This window comes from Coenobita brevimanus, chromosome 90 (assembly GCF_032717465.1).
Source record: "Coenobita brevimanus isolate Jiangsu-jjx chromosome 90, ASM3271746v2, whole genome shotgun sequence".
NCBI lineage: Eukaryota > Metazoa > Arthropoda > Malacostraca > Decapoda > Coenobitidae > Coenobita > Coenobita brevimanus.
The window spans coordinates 31,145,747-31,170,184 of record NC_137043.1 but is presented as its reverse complement, the minus strand read 5'-3'; the positions used below and the strand labels follow the sequence as shown (position 1 = coordinate 31,170,184).

The 24,438-nt window shown below is 38.5% G+C and overlaps 1 protein-coding gene and 1 non-coding gene across 2 annotated transcripts in view; both read right to left on the bottom strand.

Moving 5' to 3' along the window:
• Nucleotides 1-310: 310 nt before the first annotated feature.
• DNAlig4 (DNA ligase 4) overlaps nucleotides 311-24,438 on the bottom strand; it is a 48,122-nt gene continuing 23,994 nt past the window's right edge. The window contains exons 10-19 of the mRNA XM_080281527.1: nucleotides 21,434-21,560; nucleotides 18,308-18,431; nucleotides 16,402-16,583; nucleotides 14,783-14,920; nucleotides 13,869-14,009; nucleotides 12,574-12,691; nucleotides 6,077-6,348; nucleotides 4,816-4,917; nucleotides 2,607-2,704; nucleotides 311-1,349 (exon numbers count right to left, since the gene is read on the bottom strand). Coding sequence (XP_080137653.1) covers nucleotides 1,214-1,349; nucleotides 2,607-2,704; nucleotides 4,816-4,917; nucleotides 6,077-6,348; nucleotides 12,574-12,691; nucleotides 13,869-14,009; nucleotides 14,783-14,920; nucleotides 16,402-16,583; nucleotides 18,308-18,431; nucleotides 21,434-21,560 — 1,438 coding nt within the window. The 3' untranslated portion in view covers nucleotides 311-1,213. The remainder of the gene's footprint in view (nucleotides 1,350-2,606; nucleotides 2,705-4,815; nucleotides 4,918-6,076; nucleotides 6,349-12,573; nucleotides 12,692-13,868; nucleotides 14,010-14,782; nucleotides 14,921-16,401; nucleotides 16,584-18,307; nucleotides 18,432-21,433; nucleotides 21,561-24,438) is intronic.
• On the bottom strand, nucleotides 23,816-23,934 carry LOC145411756 (5S ribosomal RNA). Its single transcript, XR_013899458.1, has one exon. It is a non-coding gene; the product is annotated as a 5S ribosomal RNA (ribosomal RNA).

Below are 24,438 nucleotides of genomic sequence, written 5' to 3'. Positions count from 1 at the left end.
GCTTAAAAAGCTTATTACTTTACTGTATTTTTTTCCATTCACCTGGCAATGCAGAGTGAAGGAAACTTGCAAAAAAGCTATGAGTAACACTGGAATTTCAACGGGAAAATTATTTTGGGGTTTACGTAACTGATCAGCAAAAAAGGCATTGGAAAAAGGGATGTATAACAAAGACACTCTATACTCTACTCTCTTTTCTACATATTTCAGTTGTTTTATTCTATACTGGAATTTTTCAACTACAGTACTTACCTTACTGTATATACTGCCCTAAGAGGTGATGGAGCAATAAAGATGAGCCTTGGTTTTCCATGTAAAATTTAATTTGTTGAACTTTACTCATTACATAAGACAAAAATTAAATACTGTACATACATCTGATTTTTATGGTCTGAGGTGTCACCATGAGTTACCAACATCATCACACAACCAGTATTGAAAATTATAACAGGATTGAACTTTATCAGTATCAGTACTGTACTCTTTACTACTTGTTAAGATCAAAGAGTATCAATTTCAATGGGTAATTTAACTGTTATAAAAACTTCATTAAGCTATACTAACGAAAATGCTGCATACGGTACTTAGAGAGAGAGAGAAAAAAAAGGTGACAACTAGAAACTGGCAAGGCCACAATGTCCCATACAGTTCCTCATCTTTTCTCCATTAAAACATAATCAAGCATTAGTGCATTTCCTGCAAGACTATTCTCTGTCATTACAATAATTTTTAACATGAGAATGCATGTTATCTGGGTTACAACTAGGATGACATGTTTTGTTTCAACTGCAAATGTAAAAATTTTAAAGTTTATGATAAATGAAACCCAACTTATGCTACGCCTTCATACAACAGACTGATGATTTTTATCTAAACTGCTGATATTCTGCTCTGTTATCAAAGTTAAAACTGCTAATAAAATGTAGCTCTTCTGTAAGGAAACAGTTTGCACGTAATTCTGAGGTACGAGTATGTGACGCCGAACAATTCATCACCCAGGGTTACAACCTAAACCATAAGTGTAAGGTTAATTATGCCTCAAGTACAAAATGATCCAAAGTTTTGGAAAAGATGGAACTTTAACACCACAAGAGTCACCTTCTATCCCATTATAACTATGGTAATCAACCTGGATCACCCTGTCCAACATTGTGCTAATTAACTCAGATCAACTCACTACTACTACAATGAACGCAATGTGGCACCTGTCAACTTATTGCACAGTGATGAATTGGGGAAGGAAGTGCCGTTCCTCCAATAATTTGCCAGCCTCCACACACTCATCAATCCAATCAGCAGCCACAAGATGCCTCCCTTGAACCTCACTGGGTCGGATTCGAGTCTCAGGGCTGATGAGAAAGAGGGTAATGCTAAATGTCCTCCTAAGTATAAGCTTTAAACCTTTCAGTTTAATGACATATTTTATATTTTATGCTTGCTAATTTTATTCATGTTAGTTTTCAAAATGTTTTCAAAATGAAGTTATAGTTTTCAATAATCCATCACTGCCAGGGTACTCTCCCAAGTAAAATAAAATTGTCAGGTGGTAGAAAGAATAAAATTTAAATTAGGTCATCAAACTGAAGGGGTTATAAGCTGGTATTTAATTATTAAATTAATGTGTTGGATAAGGTCCTGAATATACACTGTAAATATACAATACAGTACTGTACAGATGAATACACACACACTTCCATTTTTTCCTCCCTTCATACTGTCTGTCTGTCTGTCTTTCTTTCACTTCAGCTAACACTCTTCAGTTCCTCTCTGTGTCACCTCAATTACTACAGTGCTGTATTTATGTTCTGCATTAAAAAATCTCTGCCACATACGCAAGCTACCCATCTTTTTGCAGTATGATGTCATATTCACTGAGTGTATCTGATATAGCCACCCCATTATGATCTCCATGAAGTACTTCAGTCACATTTCAAGTATAACACAGTAATATATGAGTGAAAATATTTCAAATGATTGAAAAAATATTACCGAGAACTCTAAAGGCTTGTGCCATGTACTGGTAGATCATTCAGAATTATAAACTGTCATATTACTTCTCTGGATAAAAAAGGAAGGAGTCAAAGGTAGATTTGTCAATACAAGTACCTCATTCCTATTTCAATGATTAAATAGTACATGTAGTAAATAATAATCATCATCCTGAAATTATTCTTACCAAATTACAGGGTGTAGTAAGGTTCAGAAAACTGGGAAAGGAAGCACAAAAGAGGAAGAACTATCATCTGCATGACTTGTAAACTGGGTCAGATCAGTTTGTGAAAAATAAATCCATAAAAAAAAAGGGCACTGTCTCTCCCTAAATGACACAGTAAGTGAAAAGGTGTGGAATAAATAAAGATATACAGGGTGGCTCATATACAACACTCCATTTCCACTCCACCGGGCAATATCCTGTGTGCTGTGGGGATGGCCAAATCTGTGATATCAGTAAAATATTTACCTAGGTTCATTTATTAATTTCCTACTCCCATTGCCACAACCATGCCCACACTAGCTGACTGAGCCGTAACACGTACGAAACTGCCATGTGAGTTTTCGCGGAGAACTATTTACAGACCACCCTGCATATTAACCACAAAGCTCACCCAGTCACAATGTGTGTTGACTCAGCAGCTGATGAAGCCACTGAGCCACCATGGAGACGCAGAGTCAGAGAGGCCAGCTGGTGGTCTTCACACTCCTCCTGAAATCAAATTGAAGATGCTGCTGCTTTACCATACTCAAACCCAGACAGCAGTTTTTATTATTATGCTCAAATTCTGAAAAAATCAAGTTGGTGGATTAACCTTTTTCTGTATTTTCAGGTCAAAGTTACAAGATCAAAAAAATATAATAATAATAATAATGATAATAATGATAAAAAAAAAATAATAATAATAAAAAAGTCAGACTTAACACCAACCTTCACATTAGTATTCAATATCCATTACCTCAGCCTCCACTTGACAACAGACTAATAAAAAAATTCTTGCTGCATGGCTAGTAGCACATTCACTCTTTACACTAACCAAAATGCCATTGGGAAGCTGGCACTGGCTGTGGAGCAATTACTGAAACTGAACCATCAGTAACTAAACAAAAACAATGTGACCTTTTTATTTTTTTTTTAACTGCTAGAACTAAGCAACAAACCAGTCTCAGGCTGGTGCTTCATTTGCGCTACTGAAAACAAATTATCAAGCATAAGAAATTTGTGGCAACCATCATCCACTCACTTGATGTAGTGCTGCCTACTTCTTCCTTAACCTTTATCATTCTTTTTCTGGGCCTGCCCTCCTCTCTTCCTATTTCTCCCATCTTTCCTGTCACTTCTTATTCTTTTTCTTTCCATTACAGGTGGCTTTACATTGAGTGACAAGCCAAATGGTTTCCTGTAAGCCAAGAAACCATTTACAACACTGTGTAGTAATGATACAACTAAACCATACATGCTCCCTACGTGTCAACAAGTGGGTTGGTGGAGGGTTAGTGCCCCTCCCCATAAAACAAATAACTCAAAGTCAAATGGCCACCCCTTATGGGATTATGGCACCTGGCAATAGATAGATAGGTAGATAGAAGAAATTTACATAAGTCTACAACCATAGATTCTCTAAGTTGGCTGGTTAGTCCTACAACTAGTTCCTAACACAGAATCAAAAAAAAAAAAAAAAAAAAAAAAAAATGTAGTACAACTATCAACACCATATCCAGTGATATGGGACATGAACATTCACTATAATTTAAGACCTTGGAATCCTAGTTCCAATTTACATGCAAAACCATTGCATTTTTTTTTTCTTGCAGATGCTCTTTACACACACACATGGTAAATATATATATATATATATATATATATATATATATATATATATACTGTATATATATATATATATATATATATATATATATATATATATATATATATATCCATCCATCCATCATCCAATCCTACCTTGCCCTATCAGGAGCATAGGAGCCCGGGGCTAGGCATTTGGTCCTGACATTTAAGATGAGAGTGACAAACCTCACTCATCCCTGAGTGGCATTACGTGAGCAGTAAACCTCAACCATCCCTTGGATATAAACATTCACCGGCTCAATCCGACTGGAGCACAATAATTACCCACTAAACCACCAGGTGCCAAAATCTGGTTATATGGTTACCACCCAGCATTGTAACTGGTTTCCTGGTGTACATGAAACCATTTGGCTTGTCAGGCAGTGTAGTGTCATCCACAGGCAGAAGGAAGAGGAAAGAATGAAGGATAGAAAGACAGAAGAGGGAGAGTAAAGTCACCTGTAGGCAGAAAGACGAGGAAAGACTGAAGGAAAGAAAGAAAGAAGAAGATAGAAGGAAAGAAAGATGGAGGAGGGGATGGGGCAGACACCCAAGAGCAGCACTACATTGAGTGAGTGGATGGTGAGTGCCCCCACCTACCTACCTACATATATACAGATATATAGATAGATAGATAGATATACAGATATATATATATATAGATAGATAGATAGATAGATAGATATAGATACAGATATATAGATAGATATAGACAGATATAGATATAGATATAGATACAGATATATATATATATAGATAGATAGATAGATAGATAGATAGATATATATATAGATAGATAGATAGATAGATACAGATAGACAGATAGATAGATATTAGTTTTTGTGAACCCTTATAATAGTAAGTCCCCTCATCAATTAGGAATAAATTCAATAATTTTTTTGGTCATACTGTGTAAACCATGACTACCATCAAGCTCCTCATCATTCAGTTTCTAAATCTTGTAGATCACTCACAAAGAATGCACTGACAGCCCTGAAGAGAGCTCTGGTGTCACCTGGATCACAGAGCTCCTCATCCAGTGCACGCATCTCGGCAAGTGCTGGCACCATCCAGCTCTGAAATCCAACCAGAGTATTTTACAGTTATCATGCTGTATATTAATTCTACTACCATGACCAAAAATACACTGAGACTTCCCTGTCAGCTGAGGTGATGGAAGGTGTTACTGTACTTGAAATATTTGTGTGTGCTAGGACAGTAATACAAAGCACGCAAGAGAGTTTTAGAGGGAAGTATATGATTATAATTTTGGGGTGTAAAACAGGTAACTGTCGGCAAGCTTTTGCTCATAACTGTTCCTCCAGCAAGGACTGTGCTTACAGACATTTATTCTCTAAAGTACAGTATGATACTATTCCAATCCTCACAGCTAAGCCATATAAATAAACACTATTTAACTTAATTCTAGTAACCTAACCTACTCGCTAAACAAGAGCAAGGACAGGAAAAATAATGCAACACTTATGTTCACTATATACAATATGAGCTTTGTATACAACTTACAAACAAGCTTACAAAAGCAAATGACGCAACCCATCCCCTATGTTACTGTATATGCTGTACCTTAAATGCAATAGCTTGTAGGTCTGATTCCTGGTGAGATACTGTATTTACACTATTTTTTTTTTTAATTTATGCAGATTGTGTGTGCACAAGAATATGATGTAAAAACAAAGAAAATGTACTGGCCATGAAGTATTGTGGGAAATGCTTGAAATATTACAAGTCTCAGACCCCTCCTGCACATCATTTGTTTGCCTTGTGTACATGCAATATAGTAATTTGAAATCATTACACAACATCCAATGTATTAGCTATACAAGTTAATACACTCATGCATTACCACACTTAATCCACTACCCAGACAGCAGTTTTATTATTATGCTCAAATTCTGAAAAAATCAAGTTGGTGGATTAACCTTTTTCTGTATCTTCAGGTCACTGTTACAAGACCCACCCTGTCCTAGGGTGGGAAAGGAGGTCCAGATGATGATGATGATGATGATTTATTTATTCTGTAATTATTATTCTGGCTGCTGTATGGAAATTTTATTCTATTTAAGAGAGATGTCTTGGTCTGAATGTGTTAAAATATGCATATTCTATGCAGCTGAAGTCATAAATCACTTAGCTTATTTCTGCCTGTTACTTAGATCTAACCTTATGTAACCATAACTACATCACCTTAACTTGGCCTTATGTTCTCCACCTCACCTCTTTATCCATGTTATCCATGACGACTTTAAGCATGGCCCCATCAGTCGGCTCAGTATAGCTGTCCCCAAATTCATCAAAAAGTTCTCGCACAGCTTCCCATTCACCATCCTTTGCATGCAAGATGTCAAGAGGTCCCCAAGGCAAGCGGCGGGCACGAGACACACAGCGAGACACCCAAGATGGCCGCACAACGCTATGTTTCCCACTCTGTATGTAGTTCTTCACTCGCACTGATGTTTGGTCAGCGAGAATGCAGTGTGTTTTCGAACCTAAAGTGAGAATAATGCTATAATTATCTTTAATCTTAAAGTAACTGCTTCTAGTACATATTCATATTTCATCCTATTCCTTCATATCTATGGACCTAACCATCCCATATGGTTCAGAGGGATGATGATAAGATACAAGATGAATATAAAACAAGAATATAATAATCCATCCATCCATCCATCCATCATCCTATCCTATGTTGCCCCATAAGGGAGCGTAGGAACCCGAGGCTAGGCAAGTTGGTCCTGACATTTAAGATGAGAGTGAAACTGGGGGATACTGTATCTAGGGACTCCATTTGCTGTAATTCAGGTCTCAAGTACAATTAAAGCTCCTTTCTCTGGTTTTCTTTAACCCATATAAATATGGAATTTGGTTCAGAAAGACTGAAGAATGGGATTACATGCTAAGTTATTAAAATCAGCCTATTAAGCTGAACAGATGCGGAGCCAAAAAACTGCTGCTATATAGTGCTTAAATTTTAAAATCCTTCAAATTAAGTTGGACTGGAAGTTTAATTCAGAATCAAGGGAAACACCAAACCAAAACATACACTGGATATTCAAACATCAAAGAGTAGGATAGTATCTTATCGACTTTTTAATCATCTTAACCCTATTTCCCAATAACACATGGAGGAGGAGGGTCCCAGAAAGAGAAGTAGGCAAGTAAAAAAAAAAAAAAAGCTGAAGAACCAAGAAAAATTCTTCGTTGCCTCTTAAAAAAATAAAATAATAATAATAATAAAAATTATCATTATCATTATAACTATTATTTTATTATTTTTTAAGAGGCAGCTCAGAATTTTTCTAGTTGCAATGGAAAGTAGTGTGACACAAGGAAGGAAAGTAGCTGGTGCTATGAAGGCCCTGATAAGAAACAAGAGGCTTGAGTCGTGCAGCTGCACAAGGCTTACATGAAGGAGTGTTAGTGCCAACTTTAACATACGGGTGTGAGATTATGGTGTGGCATTAACATGAAAAGAGTAAGAGCAGTGGAGATGGGTCTGTTGACGAATGTATGTAGAGTACAGAGAGTGGACAGGTTACGGAATAATGTAATTCGTGAAATATGCAGAGTGAGGAAGTCTGTGGACACAGAATCGAAGAGAGTGTACTGAGATGGTATGGTCATGTGGAAAGAATGGATGACAATAGAGCAGTGTATATCTGAGTAAATCTGAAAGAGGGAGAAGGTGAGGTAGGCCAAGACGAAGGTGGAGAGATATGGTGGATAGGTGTGTCAGGAAGAGGTATGGAAACTTGTGAGGGTAAGGAGCTGACAAGATCAAGCTGACTGGATGAATTTTGTGCAGAGAAGCGCATGACCAGGAATTAGGTACTTCTTTTTAACATGACAGCATTCAGATTGACTCCATCGGATAGGCATATGTGAAGCTACAGAAAGTAGTGAAACCTTTTGGCCTATCCGGTGGAACCAGGATTCCGCGGGCCTGAATGATGGGTGAAGTGGAAGCATGGTCCATTGAATTGGGTAAACTTTGACTGACCGGATGCTGCTACTCCTCACTCCGCCCTAGGGTGGTGGTGATGATAAAAATTACCGAATATAATAACAATAATAAAATTAATAATCAGCTTCATGATATTAAAGTCTGTACAACAGCCATGAACTTTGACCATCCACACCCAAATGCAGAATTTCACAACTGAAACTCTGCAAACATATCTAGTGCATGCAGATGAATGGCTATGTTCAGTGTACATGAATGTGATACAATATAAATAGATATAGGTGTATATAAACGAATGTGAGAGATAACAAAAGGAATAGGGTGTTTGAAGATGAATGACATACATGTGTGTGTGTGTGTGTGTGTGTGTGTGTGTGTGTGTGTGTGTGTGTGTGTGTGTGTGTGTATTTACCTATTTGTATTTACCTATTTGTAGTATACAGGAATTGAGCAATGCTCGTGTTGTCCTGTCTCCATATCCACATTTATCAAGTCTACCTTTACACACATGAATGTTTTTCTCATGCACCACCTCTTTGTCTGAGTCGTTCCAAATATTTAAGAATATACCTAATTGTGATATACACGGAATGTACTATGCTCGTGGGTTTCCGTCACTGTTTCTCAATAAGTCGAATTTAACTTTAAACTCGTTTAAGTTTTTAGACTGGACGATCTCTTTGTCCAGGCTATTCCATAAGTCTATACTTCTGTAAGGAAAGCTATATTTCTTGATATCCTTCAAGCAGCTTGACTTTTTCAATTTCATTCCATGTCCTCTTGTTGCTCTCTTATCCCATACAAACAGATCTTCTTTGTCAATTTTATCTACTCCCACCATGGTCCTGAACACCGCAATCATGTCTCCCCTCTTTCTCCTTTCCCCTAACGAAGGCAAATCCAGTTTTTCCAGCCCCTCTCTGTATGACAGGTCTGTCAGACTGGGGACCATCTTGGTTGCTGTTCTTTGTATTCTCTCAATCTTGTTTATATCTTTCTTTTTGTGTGGGGACCACACTACCACTGCATATTCTAACCTGGGGCGGATCATGGCCACTATCAATTTTTTCATCATTTCCTCATCCATATAATGAAATGCTACTCTTATGTTAGTCAAGAGCTTATAAGTCTCTCCAACTATCTTGTTAATGTGCTTTTCTGGTGACAAACTATCTTGGACCAACACTCCCAAATCTTTCTCTTCTCTCCTTTTTGTGATTAATTCATTACCCAAAAAATAATTCAGTGATGGTCTCCTGGTACTTTTACCCATTTCCAATATTTTACATTTCTTTACATTAAATTTCATTTCCCACGTCCGGCTCCAATTGTGTATCCTATCCAAATCCTCCTGCAGTATTTTACAATCCTCCTCAACCTCTATCTTCCTCAAGATCTTTACATCATCAGCAAACAGACTCGCATAACTGTTCACTCCATCTACCATATCATTTACGTAAATCAGGAACATTACTGGCGCCAACACTGAGCCTTGAGGGACTCCACTTGTTACTTCCCTCCATCCAGACATCTTTTCCTTTATTACTGTCCTCATTTGTCTGTCTCTCAAAAAGTCTCTCATCCATTCCAGAAGTTTCCCCTTTAGTCCTCCTATATATTCTAGTTTCCACATTAGTCTCTTATGAGGTACCTTGTCAAAGGCCTTCTCTAAGTCTAAGTACACACAATCCACCCAACCATCTCTCTCCTGTACCACATCAATCGCTCTTGAGTAAAAGCTCAACAAGTTTGAAACACATGACCTTCCACTTCTGAATCCAAACTGACATTCAGCCAAAATATTCATCTCTTCCAGATATTTTATCCATCTGTCTTTCAGGATTCTCTCACACAATTTTGCGACCATGCTGGTTAGAGACACTGGTCTATAATTCAGGGGTTCTTCCCTGTTTCCTCCCTTGTAAATTGGTACCACATTTGACCTCTTCCATTCTTTTGGCACTTTCCCCTCTTCCAGTGAGCATACAATTAAGCTGTGAATTTTTTCCGCCAGTTGTTCTCTGCATTCCTTCAGTACCCAATTAGAAATTCCATCAGGTCCTGGGGCTTTCCTTACATCTTGAGTTTCCAGTAATTTATACACTTCCTGTACCTCCACTTTTATATCTTTCATCACCGGAACATTTCTAATCACTCCCTCCCCTTCCACAAGCTCCTTTTCTTTAGTGAAAACTGACTGGAAACGTTTGTTCATTATTTCTGCTTGCATTGCCGCATCCTTAAAGACCTCTCCATCTACTTTCAGCTTGGTGATTCCTTCCTTTTGTTTCAGTTTGCCATTAACAAATCTATAAAACAGTTTGGGTTCATCCTTGCATTTGTCAATTATACCTTTTTCAAAATTCCTTTCTTCTTCCCTACGTATTCTTGTGTATTCGTTTCTTGTTCTTTTATATTCTTCCTTTGTTCTGTCGTTACCTCTCTTTCTCCAATTGTTCCACGCCTTATCTCTCTTTTTTTGGCTATCATACACCTTCTATTAAACCACTCCTTTTTCCTGTTTTCTTTCCCTCTTACTCTTGGTACAAATTTTTCCACTCCCAGATTATAGAGGTCTAGAAAGATATCCCACTTCCTCTGTATCTCTCTTGTTTCTCTGAATTTTCTCCAATCCGCATTTTCAAAAAAGTTTCTCAATCCTGTAAAATATGCTTTGCCAAAGTTGTATCTTCCCTGTCTATGAAGCTCGTCTCTTGGCTCGACGTTTCCTATTAACATCTGGAACTCAATGACCACATGATCACTTTTTCCCAAAGGACAGAGATATTCCAATGATTCTATTACATCGGGTTCTTTGGTGAACAGTAAATCTAACCTTGCTGGTGTGTCCTCACCTCGAAAACGTGTCTCTTCTTTGACCCACTGCGTCATCACATTATTCATTATTATATTTAATAACATAGTACCCCACGAATCCTCGCCGCCTCCCGAGTACCATTCCTCCCAGTTCACCTCTTTACAATTAAAGTCACCCACCAAAATTATATTATTGCTTTTCTCAATTATTTTTTGCAAGTAGCTAGCCATATCTGACAACATCTCATGGTATTCGTCATCCTTCCATGCTCTCGTCTTTGGGGGAACATACACTACCGCCATATCTCTCTTAACATTCTCTCCAGTTTCTAATTTCATATATATCACTTCAGCCCTGCCTTTTCCCATTTCCACAGTATCTACATTTATGTTGTTCTTCACTGCTATCATCACTCCTCCTCCCTTTTTTTCTTTTCTGTCTTTTCTCCACAGTTTGTATTTACCATCTCCCAAATGAACATCAATATCTTCTCTTAATTTGGTCTCTACAAAGCACATGACATCAGGTTCATGTTCTCTCAAGAAATCATTAATTTCAATCCTTGTTGATATGAAACCATCAACATTAGTATATATCACCTTCAAATTATTTTTGACATTATTAATACCCTCTTCTCTCCTACTCTCTGTCTGTACCACATCCTCAACTTCTGATCTTTCACAACCATCCCCCCTAGTTTCCTTCACTTCTATTTCCTTAAATACCATTTCCTTACTTTCATATCCAATACTCTCCAAAAAAAAGTATTACGTTCTTCCTCTGTCCTCTTATCATTTTTTTCCTTTACTTCTTCCTTTAATGATTTTAAAACTTCTCTTTCTTCTTCACTCAGATCTTTTCTTATTATAATATTTTCCATCCCCGCCTCTTTGCTTAATTTCCAGGTCACTTTAAGTATCTCATTTATTACACTTTCTGATGTAAACTTGACTCTCATTGGTCTTGTTTCCCCTTTCTTATAAGGCCCTATCCTCCTTACTTCCTCAATTTCTTTTACCCACTTGTCTCCTTCGGGGTCAATCTTGCCTAATATTCCTCTCACCATGTTCATGTCTCTCTCGAGTCTTGCGAACCTAACCTTTTCTTCCTCTTCCCTGTTTCCAAATACTACCACACATCTGTTCCTTTCTACAGTTTCTCTCACTATTTTCTCTTTTTTCTTCAGTATTTTCACTACATTTTCTTCCATTTCTTTTCTTGTTCATTTCCCTTTCTTCCTGGATGATCTCTCTTAAGCTGACCACTTCTTTCTGTTCTTCTTCTACGTGTGCCCACTTTGCCTTGTGTTCTTCTAGTACATTACTCACCTTCTCCGTTTTATTAGTACTCTCTTCAAGTTTCCTCCTCAGTTCAACATTTTCCCTCTTCAAATTCTTAATCTCTTCATTGGCTGTTTCGTTGGACTGGATTAGACTCTGTATGGTGGTTTCCGTATTTCCTGACACATCCTTTATCACTAGATTCTCTACTTTTTTTCGAGTTCACTAATCCTCATAATTAATGTTTTCACCAGGTCCATGACATTAGTATTAGCATCAAATCCTTGAAATTCCATTCCCTCATTGTTTACATTTTCGGCCATCTTTAACGTACCGGTAAAGTACCTAAACAGCTGTTACCGAATAAGCCACAAACATTCATGTATACTATTGCCAACAAATCTTTACATTTTTGGTAGTCTACCAACTTTCATTATTTTAAATTTAAAGAAAGACCCTAGGAGACAGGACAGACAAAATTCCTGAAACTACTCAAGGTTAGGAGCGATGCCTGGGACGACCTCTCTCTCCGGCTGTTCGTGTGTGTGTGTGTGTGTGTGTGTGTGTGTGTGATAAAAAGGAAGAATCAAAGACTGAAAGCCTTTACAACTTGACCCTTCAGAAAAAAAGTATAAAGCTAAAAGTGACTGACCTGGGTGCTGTGTGAAGGTGCCTCCATGCTCCACCACCATTGTCTCTACCTCCTGTTTGCTCAGTTCACTGTCTCCAGACATCACACACATCTCTAGCCCTTTGAAGATTTCTGCTTTCTGAAGAACAAAATGTAAATAAATGTGCTGGTTATCAGACTAGACTCTGCTTAAAGTTTCAACTGAAAGGCAACCATAAATAATTTATTCTGTAATTATTTCTTGACATTACTCTCATTTCCTGCTGTTTGAAAACTTTGGCTTCCCAAACCACACAAAGTAAACATAAAATCAGTGATACACATTGAATTAGGCTTTAAGTTCCTACTGAAAGGTCATAATAATTAAAAATTCTAGAAATATTATTTAAAATAATGGCACTCCACCACCATTGCCATTGTTTTTGTGATCTCATTTCTATTTACCATATTCACAAGGGGAGAGCAAGATATTTTTAGGCATGTGAGACAGACATCTGGTGGTCTAGTGGTTACAATGCCTTAGGTGAAGTAATGCCCTTTAATAAATTCAATTCCTGTGAGATGACAAGACGTTTTTCAGCCAGGTAACGCCATCACACTTTACCATCTACCCTGAAATACATGGAACTACCAGGGAAAAGTGTGGAGGTTAAAATTTCTGGGTGGCTGCCACATTAGCGTCCCTCCAAGTTTACAAAGGCACCACAGAAGACTCCACTTTATCCAGTAATTTGATTATATGGTTAACACCCACCACTGTATATGGTTTCCTGGATTACAGGAAACCATGAGGCTTGTCACTCAGTGTAGAGCCATCTTGAGCAGAGGAGAGGGAAAAAAAAAAAAAAAAAAAAAAAAAAAGTGACAGGATGATGTAAAGGGAGAAGTAGGAAGGTAAGGGCAAACACTAAAACAGAATGATAAAGGTGGAGGAAGACATGGGCAGCACAACATCAAGTGCACGGATGACAGCCGTCTCCATCTACCATTAAATATCTTTTACAGCATACCAAAATACTGTACATCTGCATGGTGCATTCACTGGTTGTTAGTTTATTTTTTATTTTATTTTTTTCCTTGAGTCAGATGAAAAAGGAAGCCTCAAGTACAAAATCCTGTCACATGAAGTATAAAGCAGCTGCAGTCTAATGCCATGCAGTGGGTCCACTGTACACTGAATCTGCATAATGTAATTAAATTTTCATTTCTGACTTTAAACAGTTTTATACTACATCATACGCAACTACAGTATACGTCAGAAAAAGGTGTCAATTTATCAATAACTTAATAATAAACAACTTTAAACATGAACTAACTTTGACCGTTTTAGAGAGATCTGCAGGCCTGAAGTGAAGAGGAAGGGATGGCTGCTCTGGTTTGGCTGAGGCTTTGCGCTTGGCAGCTGGTTCATCTCCCCTATCAATGTAATGCTTCGTAGCCAGCTTCCCACTGGCTTCCTGGAATTATGTACTAATTTTGTAGTCATTGAAACAGCCTTAAGAACTTTGTCATAAAAAGTCAACTTTACATTTTATACAGTATGGATGACTGATGGGTGGATGGTCAAAAAAAACCTAATACAGGGATAAAGTATGCATTAAGCTAAGCCTGTGTAGAGACAGGTAGCTGAAAATTTCAAGTCTTACCATCCTCTTTCATGGAATAGATTTTATATCTCTAGCTAGAACTCTTTCAAGTCAAATGTCTTTCCTAAGTGTAAGTGACCAGAAATGCACAGCATACTCCAGAAGTGCCCGTATTAGATAGTTATACATAGTTATACAGTGTCAAAACAATCTTTTTATTCCTGCAACAAACCAGCAATTTTTTTTTTTTCTCTCTCTCTCCATTTTGATGTACTGTTTGGTGAGAGAGAGAGAGAGAGAGAGAGAGAGAGAGAGAGGGGGGGGATGTTGAAGACACACAATGATATCCTCTAAGGAGTTACTTTGACCATTTCTATGATTCTGCCAGGCAAGCAAATGCACCTGTTCTGACTATAAGCTGAAATAATCAAATGAGTACTGCAGTCCATTAAAACGCAACTAGTATACTACGTAACACTGAATATATATAAAAAAATGGCCACATAATCAAGACTCAGCTAAGCAATAGAAATGTGCACAATACAAAGTACTATACAGGACTATATGAAAATAAAACTGACTGCTCTGAAGTTCTGAACAGTACAATGGCACAAAAAATGTACACCATGCAATGAGCCAGGTACCTGCATTAGAGTATGTAGCTGGGTGGTGGTAAGTGTGTCGTACCATGGTTTGTCGTAGCGAACCTTCTCCACTCTTGGAAATCTAAGTGTGGATCCAGTTTGATACAAGTCACTTCGTACAACCTCTGCTGCACGCACCTGTCAATATACTCTCCAATTAGATGTATTCTGAGAAACTACTGTGTATAAAGCAAGATGCTCTTGAGATGGGGAGCCATCCTCCAGCATCCCAGAAAACAAAATGGGGTAGTTTGGATTCAGAAACATGAAGAAGAATGAATATGAATAAATTATGTACAGGGTATTAAGTGCCCTGAGATATACATTATACATCTATTCAGAATTCTCACTTCCATATCCAGTGCAAAAAGTAACAACACAGTTTCATTTTCATTCATGATGTATTTCATAAAAACCTGTGGAATGGAGCCACCACATGGACTAAAAAAAAAAAAAAAAAAAAAAAAAAAGAGAGAGAGAGAGAGAGAGAGAGAGAAAGAGGGTAGACACTCAAAACTGAACACTTAGCTATAATAGTTAGAGGCCCCATAAATAGTATTACAGGGGAATAATTCATCACAAACTCTTTATAACTCCTTAGCATGTGTTTCATCATGCCACCCAGCTGATTTCATTACCTGTTTTTCCCTTCTATACCTCTGTCATCACAGGGGGTATATGAAGTTATCAGGGACATTTTCATCATCACCAGTTTAAACTTTACATACATTCATCTCAGCTAATACATTCATTATCACTAATTCTATATTTTTCAGTCTTCAGACAAAAACCTCTACTTGCATATTTCATAAAATACAGCATACCCTGATGGAAAAAATACAATGACATCTGGCAAACACTGTATGACCGACAAAAAAAAAAATTTGGCTCAGAAGGTAATGCTTTGACTGAAGGGGTTATATATAAGGTTAATAAATATGACATGGATAAAGACATCTAGTTTTAATCACGCATTTACTTATCACCAATATAACTTAGCCTTACCATATATGCCTGACTAAATGCTGAGTAAGGCTGTCACAATCATTTCAACTATCTAACCTCCAGATGATACTTTTTGTCCAGGTATAGCAAGTTTCATCTTAGCAGACAATAAAAACCATCAATGCAAAGATAATACAAGAGTATGCATCCACTCGCTGTGTTTAAAGCACAAGTATAACAAAAATTCAGTATTGGTTCTATGCAAATCTTAACTCTTGAGGGTTTGGTCTTGAACCAAAACACAACTAAAAAATGGAGCACAAAAATTATAACTGTCAGGGAGAGCAATAACCAACTGCACTTAAATTTTACTATCCCCGTCTGGGCTGCAGGCCTGACTGGTCAGAGCAGAATTTGAGGATCACCATTATCATTATTATTATTATTATTATTATTTCCTCACCCTGCCCTTGGGTGGGAAAGGAGGTCCGGATGATGATGATGATTATTATTATAATTATCATCATCATCATCATCACTAATCATCACCAAAAACCACTTCCAATTACTGCCATTTTGCTATACTGAGACCTTTTCCGACATTACAAGAGAGTAAGGAGAGAACGCAACAAGAATTTTAATTTCATACCATTTTAATACAAAAAACAACACACCTGGACAATGTATGATTTGGTGGGCTCAATCCAGACATCTGGCTTCTCCCTCGATACTTGCACGCCCCGAGGCTGCCGGCTGCTGATATGAGGACTAAGTTTATCAACGAGTTCAGCAAGTTCATCTACTGTGTACCCTGACCCCACCCGGCAGAATGACTGAATGGCTGTGGGGCGTCCTCCTAGAGAATGAGACAAAGAAAAGGTTATACTCTGTCCACTTTAACCCAGTGAGCCCAAAATGTCATTTTCATTTTATTCAGCATTGGACAAATTTTTCAAACTGGAGACATTAAATGTATTCTAAATATATGTCTTCAATATGTGAGGCATTTAAAAGTTTAATAAAATTATCTGGTAGCAATAAGAATACCATACATGAAAAAGGACATCACTATGATTCAAGTGGTTTACTTGGCTAAAACTTTTATCTACTCCTTCAATGCTCAGCTGTGACTAGAAACTGTCACTAGAATATGGCGTTAAGTCATGAAAAAGTTCTATGGAAATATGTGGAGCCAAAGTTTTGTCTTATTCTACCACTAACCTATGGGAAACACTTATTCTACCACTAACCTATGGGAAACAAACTACAAACTGATAACAACCTCCACCAAATTAAGGTTGGTGTGATTGGTGGTGGCAACCATCATCCACCCACTCAATGTAATGCTGCCCACTTCTTCTTTCACGTTTATCACTCTTTTTGTGTCTGCCCTCCACACTTCTTATTTCTCCCATCTTTCCTGTCACTTTTTATTACTCTTTTATCCTCTTCAGGTGGCTATACACTGAGTGACAAGCCTTATGGTTTCCTGTATGCCAGGAAACCCTTTACATCACTAGGTGGTAACCATATAACCAAACCACACGTGCACCCTACGTGTCAACAAGTGGGTTGGCAGAGAGTTAGTGCCCCTCCCAGTAAAACCACTAACTTAAAGATAAATGGCTACTTCTTATGGGATTATGATGTCAGGCTACAGACAGACTGATACAGAAATTACAGGAGTTTGGGGAATAATTATATTTGGTAAGTAATGTACACTGATCCCTTGGTTATCATGCATAATTGGTACTGAACATGGTGCATGATAACGGAATTCCATGATAATGAAAGCACAGCACCTATGGGCCATAGGCACTGTTATCCTAACTAGTACCAGGCAACCCAGGTGGAAGCCCAAATTTTCCTTTTACAACAATTTATACCAACTAAATATATACATGCTGTAATGATAAGTAACAGAAATGCATATAGGCATGGTTAGGGTAATAGGAAGTGAGAAAAAGGGCACAATAAGGAAGAAATATGTACCACACAGAGACATGAGATGGGCTTCAGGTATGGGGTTCTGATGCTAGGGGTGAGGAGACAATGGTCTCCACCACCTGGGATTAACTCCTCAAGCAGGGCCTCATCTCTAAATCCCTCATTGCCATCAGAAACCACAGATACTGCATCATTACTGTTGGCAAAAACCAGCTCAGTTGCACGATAACAATATTTTTGAGCCATAAAATGCGTGATAACAGCAGGAGCACAGGTTTTCAATTTGCAGTGATAACGAAAACCAATATAATCAAGTATGCAATATCCAAGGGATCACTGTATTTGGTTAACCCACAACAAGACCATCACCAGACATAGCCATTCCTGCAACACATGACAAACGACAAGGAGGCACAAGTAAGTACCACTTTGTAACATGATTTTCACTTGTCAGTTCACCATAAATTCCAGAAGTAGTCAAAAGTTACACTATTACTACTAAAGTTTATTTGCTAGTTTCTTGATACTTACAGTAAGACATGTGCAAGATAGATGTAATATTTAAGAACACAGCTCTGACCTCTATGTAATAAGGACTGTACATGACCATGCTTTACTGTCAAACCCACTCACCAGGCACATCATTTGGCACAGCTACCCCAAGGAGGAAATGTGAGAGAATGCCTTGACGCCGACCCTTGCCATAGTATCCCCCAATGATTAGTAAGTCCAGCTCTGGTACTAGGGAGTCCACATACTGAAAGGTTAACAAGATGTGTTTTTTTTTTTTACAATCCTAACTAAAAGTTTTGTCAGCAATCCTATGCCAGCATTGTATTCTGCCTTTCATAGCTTTCAATTCCTCTCCAACATCACAGGAGTAACTTCCCTTCCCTTTTCTTTTGCTATATGCTTCAAACTGCTATCACAAAAATTTTCATACCACAGCCAGTGGGAAAGAGTCAGCAAACTTTTGAATTGATGATAAAATGTCAGACTGTTACCCATGTTTATGTAATGCAGATTCTAAGGCAAAAAACCACTAGCCAGCCCAGCTCATCCCTTTTTCCTTTATCATTATCATCATTATCTCTAAACTTTCCTTCTTCCTGAAAACCGCTTGACAGGATATGCCTGTGGCAAAGCAGTTGCCTCTGGTCCCACAAGTATCTCTGTTCATGACTGTAATATGTCAATGAGAACTCAACTGCTGGGTAGCTGACCATAATGCAATCACACTGTGACATGAATATAAATGACATCAGATATGTTTGAGGCTACAAGAAAAATACCCCCTACAGATTTTTAAAACTATACAATTTAGTGGAAGGTGGTGGCGACCACCATCCACTCACGATGTAGTGCTGCCTACTTCTTCCTTAGCCTTTATCATTCTTTTTCTGTGCCTGCCCTCCTCTCTTCCTATTTCTCCCATCTTTCCTGTCACTTCTTATTCCTTTTCTTTCCTTTACAGGTGGCTTTACATTGAGTGAAAAGCCAAATGGTTTCCTGTAAGCCAAGAAACCATTTACAATGCTGGGTGGTAACCATATAACCAAACCATACGTGCTCCCTACGTGTTAACAAGTGGGGAGGTGGAGAGTTAGTGCCCCTCTCCGTAAAACAAATAACTCAGAGTCAAATGGCCACCCCTTATGGGATTATGGCATCTAGCAATAGATAGATAGACAATGTTCCCCTTTCAGACTTGAGTGCTTTCTCCTTTATGGGTCAGTCCTCTGATGCCTACATGGAGGTCAAGGGTGGGCCTCAATGCGGTGTGATGTAAAACACTATCCTCTTTGCCCTCATACATTTTTTTATGTATGATGGCTGAAGTGATTTTTGGTGCTCCAGCTGGATGGGGTCCATTAGGGTCAAATTCTATGGGGAGACTGGGGTTTATTGCTTACATCATACTGCTAAGAGGAGAGGAACTGGTTGCTCTTGCCTGAAATGTCAGGAGTGAGCTGCCTAGGCCCTGGTTCATGCACTCCTGATGGGGCAAAAATGGACTGGATGATGGATTGATGAATGACAACTCTAATCAAAACCACTATTGTATTATAATAATCGTCCCACACTATTCGTGGTTTCATTATGACCAGCTTCAGTTATCTGTGGGTTAAAAACAAATCAGAACACACTAGTTTAAGGTGTATTTTGATAATTTAACAACATACTGTCATGTTATTAAAGTTTGAAAAACCACTTTAAGCATGTATATTCCAACTCTGGTGACTTTTCAGGCCACTACTATGGGATTTTAGGAAATCACACTGTTAAATTATGGCTTTAAGAGATCTTTTAGAGGGGTTTTACTTAGTCACTGAAAATCATGATTTGCAGGGATTTGTGTTCGTTAAATGCTGTAGTGAGTGAGGGATACCTATGAAGCACTGTAGACCATCAAATGTATTTCTACATCTTCATCATCATTATAATTAAAATTTTTACATAAATATGTGGGAAGTGCTGACCATATCTCTCTTACGTCACTGGAAGCTAATAAATCACAGATGTGAAGCCCTCTGATACACTTTTTCCCTCACCATGCCTAAGGTGCTTACTTAGCACCTGTTTTCTCTATACATAACACTACTGTACCTGGAAACTGTAAATAAATGAGACAATATCATAACCCTTCCAGTTGCATAATGTCTTTTCTACCCATCTCTAGAATATTTTATCTAATTTAAGCGTTCTTTTTCTTTTTTCACTGGTAAGCTACAGCTTTTATCAACCCCTTCAAAAAAGTAGTCTTTTATATGCTATATAAAACTATTTGGATGAAGCAACAATAAAACAACGTCATCTGATTCAGGGAGCCAAATACTCATCAGCTCCAATCCATGTCACTAGGTGAAACTGATCACCACTATTTTACATAATAATAAAAAAAAAAAAAAAAGAAATGCACGTCAGTATGCACTCCTCACACACACAACAATCAGCACATGATCACTTACACTGACACAACAATGTTTTTGGTTATAAATGAGGATGTGTGGTTGAGTGTTCAAACCAGTTTTCATTTAGTAATTCTGGGAATGAAAGTTCAAATCCCTGCACTTCAATAGGAAATAAATCTCAGATTTAATTGGTGATTAGTTCCACTAGTCTTCCATAAGCCAACACACATCAAAATTACCCTTGTTGATGTCAATACATCAAACTGAATGAAGTTCTCTAAACTTAAGAAAAGTAGTGGGCAAACAGTACCCTACTGATGACAAGATGTGATGTGCAGTAACTCTGTTACTGCACATCACATCATATTAAAAAAATATGTATCATCACTTCAGCCTTAATTAAGAGCCAAAGGTTGAAGACCTACAAAAACTGTCCCTTCCAAAGAAAGCTGAAAAGAAGAAGGTCAGAACCAAACTCTGTTCATTCTGAGAAGTCTGGACACTGTGCATTAAAGTACTGGAGACTGGTAAGCAGAAGGAATCATGGACTGGGGAAGATAATTAAATGCTAAAAGTACCTGCAAAATCTTGTATTAGAGAGTTGAATAAATGAAGAGAGAACTTAGTTAGCCAGATACTGTATGTCCAATGCATCTAAGAAGAGATGCAAGCAGAGAGTTCAGAAGTGACCAAAATAGTAGCACAAGAAGGAAATGATGTGACACTGGACCACCATCTCCCCCACCCAGGCAACCTCCACAGGAAAACAGAAAAAAGTTAAACCACTCATACTAGTACAAGTTAACCACTTTGGTACTCTACTGCAACATCAACATCAAGTACCTACCTCCGGTTTGACCTTAATCCATCCTCCTTTGCGTGTTGCTGGGCGGTACACTGACTGTGGGTCCTTCAGCACTAGACCCTCCTCACGCTGGTCTATGGCCGCATTAAGTGCTGCCACCACATCTTCCCTGCCATGTTGGGCTGTGCTAAGTTAGGTTGAGGTAGACCCTACAAGACTAAGTTAACTTTCAATCTTATGATGAATTTAAAAAAATGCTGAAAGTACTCGTTTATGTTTTTGAAGGCTCCAACATGCTTGCATGCGTCAACCTTGGTCACCTAATGGTGGCTTTCCACACTGCTCAATCTCTGGCAGCTTCTCTATTTAGTCCCTTAGCCCTGAGGTCACACTCAATGACCTCATCCCACGTCTTTTTTGGACTACCTCTCACTACCCTACCCCCGACATTAACACTTCTCACTTTCCACACCCAATTATCATCCCACATCCTCTCCACACACCCAAACCATCTCAATCTACCTCTCCTCATCACAACACCAATACACTCCAAAACCATCCTACCTCTCAACTCTTCCAATACTAGCCCCTCCAGTCCATGCACTCAAGGACGCATAGCACATCCACCCAATCACTGCCATTTCTGTATTCTCTTTCTGTACCTCAAAATGATTTAATCTGTTACAGACCTCTTGTACTGAAGGGATAATGTAGGCTTTGTATATGGATGATACCTAATCTAGAGAACATCTTGGGTAATTTTATAGACAAAAATTGTAAGACTGTGTACTTTCATCTTCTCTCGATGTTTACATACTGTAGTGCTGTTACTTTGTCCACTCTCCTATTAACCGACCTAAAGTAGGAGAAGAGAAACGGGTTAAAATAACGTTTTTCAGTGCGTCTGGGAACACAACCAGTGAAAAAATTTCTTGATCAACCAAACTGACAAGTTAGCTTTCGCCTTCTCACACATTTGAAATCCAATCTCTTGTTTAACCCCTTAAACGCGGATCGTCGCGTTTGCGACGCTCGGCGAAAAGGACATAGTGGCGGATCATCGCGTTTGCGATTCTAGTAAATTTTGAATAACCGCGGGCAAGCAGGCTCCAGCTGGTATTGTCTATCAGTACCACCACCCTCTAGTTACAACTAGCATACTTTACCTTTGTACTACTGACCTCAGTTGTTGCCAAATACTGTATTGCGTTTTCCCCCCGTCCCCCCCCCACCACGGCACGGCCAGCCTGGCTGTGATACATGGCAGCGCTCTGAGCGCTCAGAACTGTAAATCTGCGCTCTCCTCTCACAAGCAGTTTATGCTACTAGGAAACGCTTGTTTCCCCAGTTGTAACACTAACTTTTTTCTCACGGTTTGCCCCTTTTTAGTCAGTTTACTGCAGGCTTTCAAAGTGACATTATGGCGAGTTCTAGCTCTTCCCAGTCAGTGCAAGTGGCCGACAGGAACGAGAATAAAGTGGCGGGCGTAAGGCAGAATAAAAAGCGCGCCGTGGTGATCTTTTGGGAAATAATATGATTGAAAATAATGTAGTATACATGTTTTTAGCTGTGAAAATGGAAATGTTTGTTGAGTGACGGGAAGACCGCTGCCACAGTGCATGTCGGCCGTACGCTCCGTTGGTTTTAGCCGTATTTTCAGTGCTTATTGTACAAATACGGATTCCTAACTACCTTTACGTTGTAGTATAAAGTTTACTGTGACAGAATGAGGCTGTGGTAGAGGGGAAATCGGGTTGCTGGAGGTGTGAAAGTGAAGATTTGGTTACCCAACTTTGCAAGTCTCCACAAGTCCTTGGGTAGTCCATGAAGGCTCAACACCTGTCTCTGGAGAAAGCTGAATGTAAGTACTATCTGCCATACCAAGTATAATGTTCTAGGGTTAATCTCTGATTTTTGGCGAATATTTTCCTACAGGTACTCAGACCGCGATACAACCCCGCCACTCGGGGGTGGGGGGTTGGGGGGGGAACGACTGTAAACAACCGCGTTTAAGGGGTTAAAGATCAACAGTTATTTTTTTCACAAATCCTATGCTAATCACCTTACTACAATCCAACTTTTTTTTTTTTTTTTTTTTTTTTTTTTTTTTTTAAAGGATCATTGAACACTACAGTTCTTAGGAATCATTTATAAAGTTATACCATGTCTAAACTATTATTCTGGCAATAAGTTTGCTGTTATCATCATCATCATTATCACTAGCTTACAATAGTACTGTGTGTGATATTCAGAATAAGACTAAGCTGAAAATAGCAGAATTTTTAAATTTAAAGAGAATTTTACATCCATCCATCCATCCATTGCCAGACGCCATGTATCCCAAATGGGGTGGCCAAGGGCTTAGAGTTAATTGTTTTACAGGGAGGGGCACTAATCCTCCACCAACCCCACTTGGCATAGGGATGCCAACAGCATCTGGTGTTCCCAGGCGGTCACCCATCCAAGTACTAACCAGACCCAACGTTGCTTAACTTCGCTGATCGGATGGGAAGCGGTGTACTCAACGTGGCATGGCCGTTGGCATAATAAAAGAAAAACAAGGTACAGTTAAACTTCGATGTAACAGACTTCAATGGATGGGAATTCGCTTTTATCCGAACTGAGGAGCTACCAGACTAAATTCCTATACAGGGGTATATCGGAAAAAGTCCGATAAAGCCAGAAGCAGTCTGGACTGCCTAACCACTTCAGCTATGTCCATCACAAAAAGGTAAATATAAGACATGTGTATTGGTGTACTGTACAGTATTATTATACATATTATACAAACTGATTAATGTCGTGAAGTTATAACATAGTACAGTACTGCAATGGTAGTTAAAACAGCTTAAAAACCATTCATGCGATTCAGACTAAAGTCTGATATATCTGAAAAAGTCCAGGTTGGCAGGGGAAAGTCCGGATGTCGCTTTTATCGGAATTTCGCATTTTTCGGAATGGTTTGGGCCCCAATTAGTCCGTTATAGTGAGGTCTTACTGTACATCTTCTACTTGGGATACATACAGTTAGTCTTTATTACAAATCT